The sequence below is a fragment of the Anastrepha obliqua genome, chromosome 3, assembly GCF_027943255.1.
Source record: "Anastrepha obliqua isolate idAnaObli1 chromosome 3, idAnaObli1_1.0, whole genome shotgun sequence".
In the NCBI taxonomy this organism is placed as follows: Eukaryota; Metazoa; Arthropoda; class Insecta; order Diptera; family Tephritidae; genus Anastrepha; species Anastrepha obliqua.
Window position 1 is genome coordinate 86,975,585 of NC_072894.1, and position 15,527 is coordinate 86,991,111.

Here is a 15,527-nt window from a genome sequence, read left to right on the forward strand (position 1 = left end):
TCTAAATTTCAAATATGCATTTCCATATACTATGTACGTATACTTATTTTCATACATCCATATGTACGTATGTACTCTGCCGGTCTTAATTGTATTTCCGTTGTGAAATTATTTGCAGGATTATCATAAACAGGAGCTAAAGACATACTGTAGAAATGCTGAAAGCGATATAAAATGCATGCACACACTTGTAGTTAGCGACAGCCTTACTTATATATACTTGTACATATGCAACATCGGCTCATTAAAAGTCAAGGACGAAATGCGCTTTGTAAAATTCAGAGTTTTCTCTGTTTTTTTTTTTGTTTTTCCTTTTGCACACATTTTTATGTGATAGTCATGTTTTGCTTGCACTTATATGCTATTGGTTTACGCTTCATGCTGAGAAAACAAAAGTATCAAGCAACAACCGAACTACGAAAATCTACTCGATGTGCATATGTGTATAGAAATGTATGAGCAGTTATATTATATATGTATGGTGGAAACATTAACTTTGTAATATAAAATCAAGTGGACAGCTATTAGAAGGAATATTTACAAAGCGATCAAACTGTATAGGGTGAAAAATGTCACTCATTATGAAAGAGTTTGCAATGCTGCTAAAAACCAATAAAACAAAACACCAACAAACTGAAACGCAATGTGTTCTTAGTTACGTGCTTGCTCAGTTAAACTTTGTTCTTTGACCTACCGTAATAGTTCCAATCGTGCTTGTGCTCACAGAGGAATTTCCCGTATTGAAAGCAGCGTAGCGAACGTTTTACGGCTGACTGTTTTGCATTAAAAAATAGTGACATAGGTCTCGATGTTAATAATTTGCAGGCATGTTTTTGATAAACTCAGCTGACTCCTTTGCAGACTCGGTGGAGCTTTAGAGAGCAATTGAGAGTGGTCGTTAAGTTGTTACTCTGCTGCATGGCTCTGCTCGGAGTAAATGTGGTTGGTAGCTTGGAAAGCGATGGTGGTGAAATTTAGCAATGGTAAGTTCCTTGATGATAAGTTCCTTGATGGTAAGTAAGGGTGGTGAGGGAAAATTACGGATTTAAGGGGAAATTGTTTATTTAAGGGGTTAGGCCACTGGAGTGGCACAGTAAATAAACATATTTTTTTTAATTCCTCCAGCGGGACAATGAAATAAAGGCAAATTCTTTTGCATACCACAGACTGCTGAAATTATCTTCTTCATAATGATGTATACAAACACTTTTTTCGGTTTATTGAAATGCGCACGGCACACCGACTGTACTCGCAATTTTTAATTGACAGCTATAGCTACTGTATGTATTTTTTTATATCAATTTTTGTAAAACTGGTGCGTGCGAAATAATTTCAAAATTTAAAAAGAAAATCGTCTTTAATTTTTTATAAAATCAACTATGCACTATATCAAAGCCATCCGTTCATACTTTCCGGCAAAATGTTTTGATTTCGACCGACTTTAAAACAAGCCCGTTAAAATATTTCGGCACGGTACACAGTACGTAACTTTTACGTTTTTAAGGCATGTGCTAAGTAAAAAAAGCCATATTTGAAATGTCTTCATTGTTATAGTGATATTGAGCTATTGAGGTGCGCACCCCTACATTAAACGACCAACACTTATTTCACTCGAGTGGTAGATTTTGTTCGCCCAACTGAAAATTTCGGTGCTACCGGAATAACTCTTCAATGTTGTATCCGAAAAAAGTCTGCGTTCCCGCTTTGTATGTAGTTGCAATCAGATAATGTTTTTCAATCAAAAAATTTTGATGAACATTTTTTAATTTTCTATTTTTTTATTTGTATGTATTTTTTTTTTTTGTGTCTATTGAAAACTCAAAAACCAATGCAATCTTATTCAATTAGGTACTAATTTTTGAATAATTCCTCGAATTTAATGTTTACAGGTTATTCTGCATAATATAGCAAATTTTCGCCGTCGTAAATTGAATAATGAGGTTCTTTCTAAAATGTGGACAACGGATGGTTACTATAACAAGCCACATTCTGAGAAACGTTATTTAAATTTCTATTGTTGTTGGGAGATTATTCGTGCTTGATCTATTCTGCAGAAGAAGACAACTGTTACTGCAAATTCTGTATTGTATTCGGAGCTGTATTTGTTTGTAAAGAAGGACATAAAATCCACACAACTTGTAATTCAACGCATATTTGAATATTGAAAAAAAAGCTGTGGAAAACTTAAAATATATACGAACGCTATATTGAATGGACAAATAGTTCAAAACGATATTGTATCCCAAATTGATTTAGTGATAAAATTCATTAAGCTTGAAAGTAGAAATAAATTGAATAGAACTTGTGGTAGGCAGGGACTCCATTTAAGAGGTCATGGAGATGATGAACAGTTGTTGAAAGAATTTCTTACAGAAAATTACGGAAATTTTCGAGCGATTCTGCGCTTTGCAATTGAAAGGGGGATGGCAGACAGGAATGAACCTACGCAAGTAAAAGCAAAAACATTCAGAACGAAATTGTCGAAACGGCAAGACAAAAATAATTACGTCATAATTGATTTAACCTATCAATGAATCCAAATTCTTTTCGGTGATAACAGAGAAAACAACAAATTTGTGCTCGGAATGTTCGCTTTGTGTTCCCCGAATATCAAATTTGTGCAGAATTTCTTTGTTTTTTTTCAGTTCTCGATGTCTCGGGAAATGTTACTTTGTTGACTACATTAAAATATTTGGATGCGGACTTGAGTTTTTTGAGAGGTATAGTATATAGTAGAGAGAGATAAGGTATTTTTTAAAATTTATTATTTTTTAATGTTTTTTATAGTTAAATTTTTATAATTTTACTAAACTTCCATCTCTTAAATAAGGATAAGGATACATTGAGTGGAGAACAAAAGGTTCAGAGGTATAATTGAAAAGAATAATCCCAATTTGTATTATTATTAGCACAATAGGAAACTGCATAGTCAATTTATTCCTTAATCAAAAATGCCAGATCAGGTGATGAAAGATAGCATAAAAAATTGTTATCCGACCGCAAAACAGACCTGTCTTCTTAAGTTTTGGAAAACTCTTTGCAAAGAGCTTTTAAATCCATTGAGTCCTTTTGATAATTTATTGGATGATATACTAGATTGTTCAATAAATTTTGTAATTCGATAAGAAAAACACAATTTTATGGTTTTAAATGCATGCATTTTTTTGGGTCTGAAAACAGATGGAAGTCGCTAAGGACCAAATCTGGTGAATACAGTTGATGCTCCAACAATTTGATCTTTAATTCGTGGATTTTAGCCGCTGTCAAAGTGCTCTTGTGACACGGTGCATTTTCCTGATGAAAAAGATTTTTTCTCTTGCAAACTATGTCTTTTTTGACGAATTTTTTCCTTCAGGTGGAATTGACGGAAGAAATACCTCCACTAGTTGAGCATCAAATTATACGCGGTAATTAGCGAAGAACCACAATACTATTTTCGTTGATCCATCTTTATTCCCCTTAATGCTCATTATTCCGATCAAATCAATTTAAGATGGGGACTTGCTGCCTAAAATGCAGAATATGCAGTCTGTCGTAACGTGACCACCATAACCTAGAAATTAAAAAACAAAAATTAAAAAAATAAGCACTTCTTGTTTTTTTATTTTTCGACATAGGCCCCTTTTAGGCTTATAAAGGGTGATTTTTTAAGAGCTATAGGAAAGTTTTTCAAAAAAACACACGTAAAATTCAGAAAAATGCATGAAATTTTTATTTAAATCGATAGTACAGTCCATATAATTTAATGTTTGAAGATTATTTCATGCAAATGTTGACCACGACTGTGCTTCAAATGGTCCATCCGCTTAGTCCAATTTTGACATACTCTTTGCAATGTTTCGGCCGGTATCTCACATATAAGTCTTTAATGTTGTCTTCCAATGCGTTAATTGAATCAGGCTTGTCTGAATAGACACGAACATTAACGTAACCCCACAAAAAATAATCTAAAGGCGCTATATCGCACGATCTGGGTGGTCAATTGACAGGTCCCGAACGTGAAATAAAAAGTTCACCGAACTCGCCTCCCAACAAGTCCATTGTTAGGGGTGCTGTGTGGCATGTGGCACCGTCTTGCTGAAACCACATGTCATGCAAGTCAAGCTCTTGCATTTTGGGCAAAAAAAAAGTTGGATATCATTTCACGGTAGCGCTCACCATTCACAGTTACGTTACGATTCGCAGCATCTTTGAAGAAGAACGGTCCAATGATACCTCCAGCCCATAAACCGCACCAAACTGTGACCTTTTCTGGATACATTTGTAGCTCTTGCAATTCATCTGGCTGATCTTCACTCCAAGATCGACAATTCTGTTTATTTACATACCCATTGATCCAAAAATGAGCTTCGTCGCTGAACACAATTTTTCGATAAAAAAGTGGATCTCCGGCCAACTTTCCAAAAGCCCATTCATTCACGTTATTGAGTAACAGAAGCCCAATTGCTGCGAACAGCGACGATACAGCTGCGATATTTTCTTCAGTTCGCACTCTACGTAAGCATGTTGGTGGTTTGATGTCCAATAATGTAAATTTGTTTCTAAATTTAGTCACAATAGCTCAAATAGCCGCTTCAGGCGATTAAACTGACCATAAAATGGAAGAAACTTTCTTAACAGAACACACATTTTTATAATAAGATTCAATGATTTGCAAGCGTTGTTCGTTTGTAAGACGATTCATGGTTAAATTATAGGCCAAACTGAAGATGTTTGACAGTGAAACAAAACACGAAACGTGCGTCAGCTGTTTAAACCAACTCTTTAAAAAGATAATATATTAGCTAAAAAAACACCCGTTACATTTCGTCCAACGCTGTTCTAGTTTGTTGATCACTGCCGAATAATATCATTTTACCAAGTCTGAAAAATATCCATTCATTTCCGCAATCACCTCCTAGTTTTAAAAAATCTTTTTCCCGCCACCCATTTCTTCGAATTGGCGTGAGCAAGTACGTTGTCGTGATGGAAAAAGAAAATCACTCGACTTCCTCGACTCGAACAAATGCCAAGCACAAAGAAATATAATATATCGATCTGGCTAAAACTTGGTGTTTATTCTTCCAAGAGATGCTACTAACTAAACAAATCCTCGATATGGGCCAGTGGTGCCATTTTACTGACTTTTCATGGACTTTCCAAAAGGCCCTCGTATTATATGCAATAGGTATATTCAATAAAATGTGCAGTCACCACCATTAGCTATAATGGCTTCACATCATCAAGTGATATTTTGTGTTATTTTCTGCGCAAGTTGTGGAGGTAATCGGCTCCAAATCAGAGGCCTTTGCCTTGATAACTATTTGACCGTCCCTATTTGTTTTGCTGAACTATTACCCAATAATTTTCAATAACGTTGACATTAGACGACTGTGAAGGCTAATCCAACATTTCAATCCAATTTTATTGTTTCCACTATACACACCTTCGGCTTGGGTGATTGGCCTCGTTATCTTCTTGTAAAATTGAAGGTTGATTAGTTCTTCTCAAATATCTTCGCTGCTGAAAGTAATAATACTATACATTAACCCTTTTCCTCAAAAGTGCTTCAACTTCACGCAACAATAAATTCGGCTTTGTCACAATCCAATCAATGATCTTCTGATCTTGTCAGCTATATTTTTTGGACCTCGATCGACAAAAGTCGTCAACGTTTCTAACTTCGGTATCACCTTACGGTCGCACCTATTTATTTATGAACGTCTTCGACTTCTTCACACACTACAGAGAACGATAATTATAGAGAACGTTAATTATAACGTTCTCTGCGTGACACTTTTAGAGTGTGTATATAAGAACGCTGACTGCTTCAAATCGTTTTTCATGCGCGGAACTCATTTTGTAACAGCGTACGATTTCTAAATTTCTCACAAAACAAACAAATTGCAACACCGCATATTGCGGAAACGATACGCTTATTTAGCAGTACTCAATTTGTTTTAGTATAAAGGATCTTTACGTTTGAATTTTGCCGGCAGCAGCGATTGATAAAATTGCACAGATAACAAACACAGCACATATTCATATATGAAGCATATAACGAAATCTCTGGAAACAAGCGTAGATGGAGGGTTCGTCCAGTTAATATGACTCGAAAGGAAAAAGTATTTTTTCTCCAACAAGATTTCATCCATATATGCGCATACATCGGTCTGAAAAACGCAGATTCGAAACTCCGTGAAACACCAAAGAAGAAAAAGTTTTTTTCTAATAGCGATCACCCATCGGCAGGCAATGGCAAACCTCCAAGAGATAAATACATTTTTTTTTTTACTTTTGATTATATAACGCTAGATTCATAAAAAGTTTTGTAAAATGTCACATTTTCTACTTCAGTGGCAGCACTTCCTTTGCGAGTTGTTGCAGGTAAAATTGGAAATATGTAGATTTAATTCGGCGACAACAGCTTGCAGTTTTGTCCAACCATTCACTGAATTTTTAGAAACAAATTATTTCTCTTCCCTCTGTTTATTTTGTTTATTTGTTTTGTATTATGATGTCAGCCGGTTCTTAACATCGCTAAAAATATAGTGACAGTTTTCGGAAAGCGCCACCTTCTGTATTCTATTCGCCTTGTCGTGTGCTCAAATACGAAGTCAACGTGCTTCGCATACATGTTGCGAGCAGCGTGGTTTCGTTAATGAATCGATATTGTTCCGTTTATTCTGGTTTGAAATGAAACGAAAACTTTTTGTAAAGTTATTTTTACTCCTCTTCGAAATCTATTCGTTCAGTTTGTGGAGCATCCTTCAAATATAGTAAATATACATAGCTACAAATCTCACCTCAATTACTTCCCATTACAGAAATCCCCACTGTATAACAGATTTCCTGTGGCCGGATAAAAAGGATATGTATAAATATTGGGAAATTTGCTGGGAATTACGCCTAGCGGCCTCATGCGGCAAATTCGTGTTGAATTGAATTAAGTGAGCTTTTGAAATTAAAGTTGCTCACGAGTTGTGTCAATGGTTGTTCGCATTAAAAAAGTTGCTTGTAGCACAGCAGGTTTAGGTGTAAACAAAATAAGTGTCCTAGAATAGAAATCGACCAAATATTTTTATACAAGCGCGTTCTTGAGCACAAGAGTATTATGGTTTTGTTCGCACGATGAATGTTTGTACGTATGTACATAATGTATGCATAAGGGGATAGTTATAGATATATTTGTACTTAAATGCACATAATATTGAGACGAGTCGATTTAGTCATATCTGTCCGTCCACGCCACTTCAATGAAACTTATTACACAAAGTAGATTGGTATTGAAAATAATTCAATAACCATGTACACTTACCATAGTAAAACTTGCTCATATCTACTTACATATGTACATATATTGCTCCCCATCTCACTTTGTGCCAACATAAATATTATTAATATCATACAAAAATCATACCCACTTTTTGCATGCTATAACTAGAGTATATACATAAATTTGTTTATTAAAAGATGACAATAATAATTTTCTAATTTGAAAGCCACTGAATTTTATAGAAAAACACGTATGTATGTGTATAAGTACATGAGCTCAACGTAATCAACCCTTAGTTTCCTACCAGGAAGACGACGGTGATGCAAGACCAAGGGGAAGAAATGCCTACTGGTGAGGACTGGATTATTTTAACCTTTAAAGATACCAGAATGTGTATAATGACCACCTGTTGGACATTTCCATCCGCAACTTTGTTTACGGATAGCCTGAAAGACACGCTAAAAGCTCCTTGGCAACGATGCGACCGATGTCATGCGAAATGCAGCCACAACAGAAGAAAAATTACAGTCAAACTCTGATACGGAAATAATTTTTTTTTCGATAAATAGGAGAAACTTTATAATTATTAAAATTTAAAGTGTCTACACTTAAGAATTTCAAATGCAGTTAAAATATTTAAGAACTTTGTTAGACGGGCAGGTGAGTTAAATGTAGTCATATCATCAAAATACTATTTACACACCTACATAATTTTCGCCCTGGGTATGCCTGCAGGAACAACTCAATCGCATTGCTGGTCTAGCCTGGTCACCGAATCATCAAAAACTGGCCGTCGCCACCGCCGATCGGCATATTCTGCTATACGATGATGCTGGCGAACGTCGTGATAAATTCTCAACAAAACCGTCTAATCCAGCCAATGGAAAAAACTCTTACGTCATTCGCGGTCTTGCCTTCAGTCCGGATTCCACTAAATTGGCCGTGGGACAAAGTGATAATATCGTATATGTATACAAATTGGGGGAGTCATGGACTGACAAAAAAGTTATATGCAACAAATTTCCACAAACAAATGCAGTTACAGCTTTAATTTGGTTGTCGACCGGTGTTATTATTGCAGGTTCGTTGGCGGTACATAAAACCTTATTTTTAACAAAAGTAGGATATAGCGGATAAAGTATTGGTCCATCTAGCGTTTGGAATTCGAACTATATACATATATATTTCTGCCCGTGGCGATTAAGGTAACACTCATAATGTGTTAGAAATTTAGTTTATGAAAGTGGATAGATAATTTGAACAAAGTTGGGAATTATTGAAAACATTTGAAAGCCTTGAAGAATTTAATAATTAGCTGAATTTATTGTTCGCCTAGAAGTAACAATTACATACAATCTAGACTATTTATTGTGGGGCGCTATTACGAATAAATTTAACGTCAACCATTCAAAGACTGTTGAAGAGTTGAAATATTGAATCGAAGCGTATGTTAGCGAGATAAGCGCCGAAGCTTATGAAAATATACATTGTAAAGCCAACCGAGGATGTCATTTGAATGGAATCGTGTTCTTTGTTTAATGGCAAGGTTTACTCTTTCAAATTCATCCTTCAAAGATGGACATCGGGCACATTACTAGCGCCCACTTTTGGTGCTTAGACACATTTATTTTCTATAGAAATATTATATACATATATTTTAAAGGATCTACTGTGATAACAATTTCACCTGCCTAATAATTTAATATCCATCCTATTCACTGGCAAATTTAGTTTAGATTTAGTCCAAGGTCATTCTGTAACAAAAATTCTCTAAAGAACGATCTGCTCTTTATTTATATAATAACTTTTTTGGCAGCTGAATCGCGAATTGAGCCTGGTTCCAGGTTCATTATTTACCGTGAACGTGTACCACAAAGTAATTATTAGAAAAAATATTTTTAATAACGGTCGCCACTCAACAGACAAAGACAGACCTCCGAATGTGTTTCTATTATCGAAAAGGTCCTCGCAAAACCCATCCGCTGTTCGGAAGAGAAATAAAACTGTAGTTTCTCACTTTACAAGAGGCAAAACTTGGTAAAACACCTAATAAAGAACCCTTTTATATATTTTACTAAGCACAAACTCTCAATCGAGAAGCGCCAAGTTGAGTTTCACGTTTATAATTACATAGAGAACTTTTTCTTCCTTTCCCTCACTTCAAGGACTTGACGATGGCAAGGTGCGTGCGTTACATTGCAAGAGCAACAAATCTCAAAGTTTATACTCTGCAGAGAGCATTTGCATTGCCTTGGCTTCAAATACCAAAGGCACGGGCTTTCTTTCTGGCCACAATGATGGCACAATTATACGGTACTTCGTTAATGATGATGCAAACGAATCTTCGGGTCGTCTAGTACAGCATCCCGTACCGCCTTTTGCTTTAGCTTGGCCGCAAGGCGGTTTTTGCGCAGGCGGCTGTGATCAGAAAGTAGTTTTCTACGATACCTTGGTAAGTTGAATCTGCTTGATAAACGACTTTTAATGTAAAATAAAATCTTGCTCTAATCTCACAGGGGCGTTCAGTACGCACATTCGATTATTCACGAAATGATCGAGAGATCACTGTTGCTGCCGCTAGCCCAAACGGTCAAGCTGTGGCATTTGGCAGCTACGACAAAGTACGCATTTTCACATGGAGTCCACGTTTGTCCGATTGGAATGAAAGTGCAACCAAAGATATTACTCACTTCTACACAGTCACATGCGTACAATGGCGTCGCGATGGCGCACGGTGAGTCGCTGCGAAGTGAGCACTTTCTGACAGTTTTATTTATAGTTTTTTTAATTCCTTTGCAAAGCTTGGCAATCGCTTCTGTAACGGGTGCAGTTATTCTATTTGAGTCAGTATTGAAACGCACTATATGGCAAGACAAATTTGAGCTGATTTTTGTGGCACCCAGCCAATTGTTGGTGAAATCATTACAAGAGCCGGCAGAGCAGATGACAATCGAATCGCAGCTCGGACTTGAGATTGACGATGTACGCATTATGGGTAAAGATAATTATCTGGTTGCGCGCACAGAGGATTCTATGATTTTATGTGACCTGACACGCAACCTGGTAAGCGAAGTGCCTTGGACTACATCGGGACGCCACGAACGGTTCTATTTTGAAAATCCGAATGTGTGCTTGATTTTCAATGTGGGTGAACTTAGTCTAGTGGAGTATGGCGATAGTACGATCTTAGGTTCGGTACGAACGGAGTTCGTAAATCCTCATGTTATATCAGTGCGTCTCAATGAACGTGGAAATACGAAGTAAGCAAGAATTATGTTTAATTGAAGATATTTTTTCGTAAAAATGTTTTTATATTTAAAGAAACAATAAAAAACTCGCATTCTTGCTCGACGCCAAAACCATTTGCATTGTGGACCTAATAAGCCAGCTCATTATTGGTCAAGTTAATCACGAAACCAAGATCGACTGGATCGAATTGAGTGAAACTGCGCATAAATTATTGTTTCGTGATAAGAAACTCAGGTATTTAGAGTATTTATCTTCGTAGCAATACTGTCTGATTGTGCTCTCCTATTGATCCCACCCACCCACAGATTGGTGTTAATCGACATATTCACTGTTAAGAAGCAAACTCTTCTCTCCAACATTTCGTTCGTGCAATGGGTGCCACAAAGCGATGTAGTCGTAGCACAAAACAATAACAACTTAGCTGTATGGTATAATATTGATCTACCCGAGCACGTAACGCTAATGGCCATTCGGGGTGATGTAATGGAAGTGACACGTGACTCAGTTAGTTTCACAAGTATCCTACTTAAATTATATGTTATAAAATTTGTTTCCTACAACTAGGGTCGTACTGTGGTACGTTCTCAAGAAGGACCAACTGAGCACACATATCAGCTGGACGAAGGCCTAGTTGAGTTCGGCACTGCAGTGAATGACAGCGACTTTGGGCGCGCAATATTCTTTCTAGAGACGCTTGGGGATAAGCCCGCCGCAAAGGCTATGTGGCACAATTTGGCAGCAATTTCTATTGAGGATGGCAATCTCCGCGTGGCCCAACGTTGCTATGCAGCCTTGGGCATTGTTTCCAAAGCATATTATTTGAATGAAATGATTAAAGAAGCAGACAAATTTGAAGAGTCCACAGGCACACCCGGTATTATGTGCCCAGAGGTACGTGCTAAACTTGCGTTGCTAAGCTCTGATCTACGCACAGCGGAACGTATTTACCTGGAACAAGGTGACATCTATGCAGCGCTGGAAATGTACAAGAAACTTCGCATGTGGGACGAAGCGGTTAATTTAGCAGAGAGACGTGGCTACGGTGGTCTACAACAACTAAAGGAACAGCAAATGGAGTTTCTTTTATCAACTGGGCAAGAAGAAAAAGCCGGCCAAGTGCTGGAAGAGCAGGGAGAAGCTGAAAAGGCTTTAAATCTATACTTAAAGGCCAATAAACCAGCACGAGCGGCAAGACTGGCCATGAAAACACCTCATCTAATGGACGATCAGCAACTCATGTTGAAAATTACTGAAGGGTTAATAAATTGTGGTAAGTTTTAAAGAAAGAGCTGACTTATTATACATAAGTAAGTGTATTTACTTACATAAATTTCTCGCACCATCGAAAACTTAAGAACTGTATGAGATGGCAGGTGATATTACTTTCAAACTATCCCGTCCAGAGGTAGCGCTAGGTTTGTACCGCAAGGGTGGCGCTTATGCGCGTGCCCTCGACTTGGCGCGTGAAGTTGCACCAGACGAGGTCACAAGTTTAGAAGAAGAATGGGGTGACTGGTTGGTTGCGCGCAAGCAGTTAGATGCATCGATAAATCATTACATAGAATCAGGCGCCACACAGAAGGCACTAGAAGCTGCAGTTGGCGCCAAACAATGGCGCAAAGCAGTGCAAATAGCAAAGGTGCTCGATGAACCAGCAGAAATTCAACGCTATGCCCTAGACCTGTCTAAGCATTTGGCCTTTGCTGGAGATGTTGATGGTGCCGAAGACTTGCTCGTGCGCGCCAACATGTTCAAAGAAGCTATCGAGTTGCTCAATCGGCATGGCAAGTGGGAAAGGGCTTACACGATTGGGGAGAAATATCTACAGGCTGAAGAAATGCGAGATTTGTTTGTCAATTTGGCAGAGAGCTTAGAAGAGCAAGGTAAGATAGTCGAATGCAATAGCTGTTTCTAAATCGCAAATTAATTTCCTATCTGGGCCTACAGGAAAGTATCGCGATGCAGAAAAAGTGTTGTTGGCTGTATCCGAGCCAGATCTGGCGATCGCAATGTACAAACGACGTGAACTATATGATTCTATGATACGTCTGGTCGAACGATTTCACAAGGAACTGCTTGATACAACTCATTTACACTTGGCAAGGCAACTAGAAGCTAAAGGAAAGTTCAAAATCGCTGAAGTCCACTTCATAGCCTCGGGCGATTGGAAGTCGGCCGTGCATATGTACTGCTCATCTGGTCGTTGGGAAGATGGTTATCGTGTGGCTAAACAGAAAGGCACAGAAGGTGCAAGCAACCAGGTAGCTTACATGTGGGCGAAGTCGATGCCGATCGAGAGTGCTGTACGCTTGCTAACCAAGCTTGGTTTGCTAGACACTGCTGTAGGCTTTGCATGCGATTCTGGGCAATTTGATTTCGCCATGGATCTTTGTCGATTGTCCGGTAAATCCACCGATGAGGTTCACATGAAAATCGCTATGTCTTTGGAAGATGAAGGCAAGTTTGAGGAAGCTGAGGCTGAGTTCCTCAAAGCGAGTAAGCCAAAAGAGGCCATACTAATGTACACGCATGCAGGTGATTGGAAAGCGGCTCTAAACGTAGCCGAGTTACATCTGCCAGAGGCAGTGAGTGATATATTGATTGGACAAGCGTCTGCTGCATTAGACACACGTAACTATCCCGATTATGAGGCATTACTGATTCGTGCACAACGTCCCGATTTGATAATTGAACATTACAAGAACGAGGGTATGTTCGATGAGGCACTGCGCATAGCCGAGGAGCACTACCCTTCGGCAATGAACGATTTACGCCGTTTGCAGGCACAGGAGCAACGCCGTAATAACGAACGATTTGATGATTCGCGCGCTTATTTACAGAAAGCAGCTGAATTCGCCAAGCGTGAGGAGTTTCGCAAAGCCGCCGAATGTCTCATGCAAATCGACTCAACAAATACAGACGATGTGACCGCTGTGGAACGCGCTCTGGTAAGAGCGGCCGAAATATGTAATCAATTTTTGGAGGGCAAAGGTGCAATCGAAGTAGCAACGCAGCTTGGGCCCCGCCTGTTGCAAATCAAACAAATCGGTCCAGCCGCCCAGCTGTATTTAGCCGCTGATATGCCCAAAGAGGCTGTAGAGGTATTCATACGCGCCGAGCAATGGTCAAAGGCGCGGCGTTTAGCTAAGGAACTAGACCCCGAGCTAATGACCTACGTGGAGCAGCAGCAAAAGTCGCGGCTCAAGACCGAAGGCAACGTAGAGCAATTGGCTGATATAGACATAATGAGCGCTTTGGATATGCTAGCCGAACAAGGTCAATGGCTTCGTTGTATCGATAAGGCCAAACAAATCAATCTAGCGGTTTTACAAAAATACGTCGCTCTTTATGCCGCCCATCTTATACGCAAAGGTGACTGTCTGACTGCGTTGAACCTCTATCTAACCTATGGGGCGCCACCAATGGAGGCCAATTTCAACATTTACACTCGAATAGCAATGGATTGTTTTGCTTTGCGCGAGGAACAGGCCAAGGAAGATCAGTGGAGAAACTTGCGCGATTTCCTATACAAACTACTGAAGTCACTGCAATCCTCTGAGCACGCACAATCACAAATCATCAACAATATTGACAAATTTTTGATAATTAGTCATTACTACGCTGTGCGTTCCGCTTGTAGGCCTGTACAGTCCTTACACCCGATAGCTGCTCGTATTTCCATTGCTCTGCTGCGCTACACGGATATAATACCGGTAGATAAAGGTTTCTATGAAGCTGGAAACGATTTGCGCAATGCTGGTCGTGAGGCAGAAGCTTTTGTTATGCTCAACCATTACCTGGACGTGTGCGAAGCCATTGAGGAAGGTTCTGGACACCTTGTAGATCATTCTGATTTGGCAGCTACAGATTTTCCAAGGTCAGTACCATTGCCGGAAGACTTGCATCTAAAGAACGATCCCAATCTACATGAAGAAATACGCGAATGGGTGCTAGCGATAAGCATGGATCAGCAGGTGGATCAGGTATGTTTTTGATTTGTATGTATGCATAAAAAATAATAAAAAAAGGATCAATATAATATGATTTGTATACATATTTGCATATTGTCAGTATTTCCTTCTTAATTAAATATTTGATATTCCAAAAATGAAGGTGCTACCTACCGATGACCGTGGCCTATACGAGTCAGCTTTAGGACTAGACGAACAACCTTGTATACTGAGCGCTTACCCTGTACGTAGCCGACAGCCCGTCACTTTTCAGTCGTCGAGTCGCCAAGCTAATCGTGACGTTTGGAGCAAATTTACTGTAGCACTCAAGATGTCGCCTGGCAGCAAAGTGGCAGACATAATCGCATTCGTTGAAAAGTGGAATGGTCAGGCCAATTCTTCTATGCATTAAACAGAAATTAATAGCACATTTTTACGTAAGCTTAATACGCTAATCGTGTTTTCTCACTGCACAATTTGCAATATTCTTGACATACCCTACATACTTAGGGGCTTTATTTATTTATTTTAAGCTCAAATATAAGACTAAAAATATATAAAGTGAATCAAATTTCTTTCGGAACGTTTCCTCACAATTTTTAAGGTTATGGGGGCCAAAAATATGGTCTCACTTGGCTAGGGACCAAAGCATAAGGGGAATGCCAGCAACTAACAAACGAACCGCCCACCCAAATTAGTCGCTACAATGGTACTTCATGGTTCCCAATTCTTCTGTGCACTTACCATAAGAGTAACAATCAGAAACAGGAAAGATTAAAAAGTGAACGTTACCAATTAAATAAAATAGCCAGGGCTAATACAGGCAAAAATGGGTATACTTCCACCAAAGCGGATATCAGACAGATTTCTTAATTAAAGTAGAGGGGATTTTACTGCACATCGAACATTCCCACTTTTTCCGAAATACAATTTTATTCATTGAATTGCCTGAATCAGCTTTCCGTAGCGCAAATTGCCATCACAATTTTCCAAAGCTTTATTAGCAATTTTTGGCTCTATATCATGCTCTCCATCATCATTCTTATGCCAGAATAACGCGAGTTTCACGAGGC

The 15,527-nt window shown here is 38.7% G+C and overlaps 1 protein-coding gene across 1 annotated transcript; it reads left to right on the plus strand.

Annotated features, from left to right (window-relative positions):
• Positions 1 to 7,828: 7,828 nt before the first annotated feature.
• On the plus strand, positions 7,829 to 14,959 carry LOC129242838 (intraflagellar transport protein 172 homolog). Its single transcript, XM_054879704.1, has 11 exons — positions 7,829 to 7,915; positions 7,991 to 8,336; positions 9,421 to 9,707; positions 9,772 to 9,989; positions 10,057 to 10,515; positions 10,577 to 10,738; positions 10,810 to 11,008; positions 11,069 to 11,774; positions 11,860 to 12,387; positions 12,452 to 14,487; positions 14,618 to 14,959. Exons 1-11 carry the CDS (start codon positions 7,877 to 7,879, stop codon positions 14,864 to 14,866), a joined length of 5,229 nt encoding a protein of 1,742 aa, XP_054735679.1. The 5' UTR covers positions 7,829 to 7,876; the 3' UTR covers positions 14,867 to 14,959.
• Positions 14,960 to 15,527: the final 568 nt, after the last annotated feature.

Bases quoted from the DNA above. Each gene is read 5' to 3' on its own strand.
- LOC129242838 (XM_054879704.1), top strand. From the start codon at position 7,877: ATGCAGTTAAAATATTTAAGAACTTTGTTAGACGGGCAG. The intron at 9,708-9,771 runs GTAAGTTGAATC...CTAATCTCACAG, and splicing joins TAGTTTTCTACGATACCTTG to GGGCGTTCAGTACGCACATT. The intron at 10,516-10,576 runs GTAAGCAAGAAT...TTATATTTAAAG, and splicing joins AATGAACGTGGAAATACGAA to AAACAATAAAAAACTCGCAT.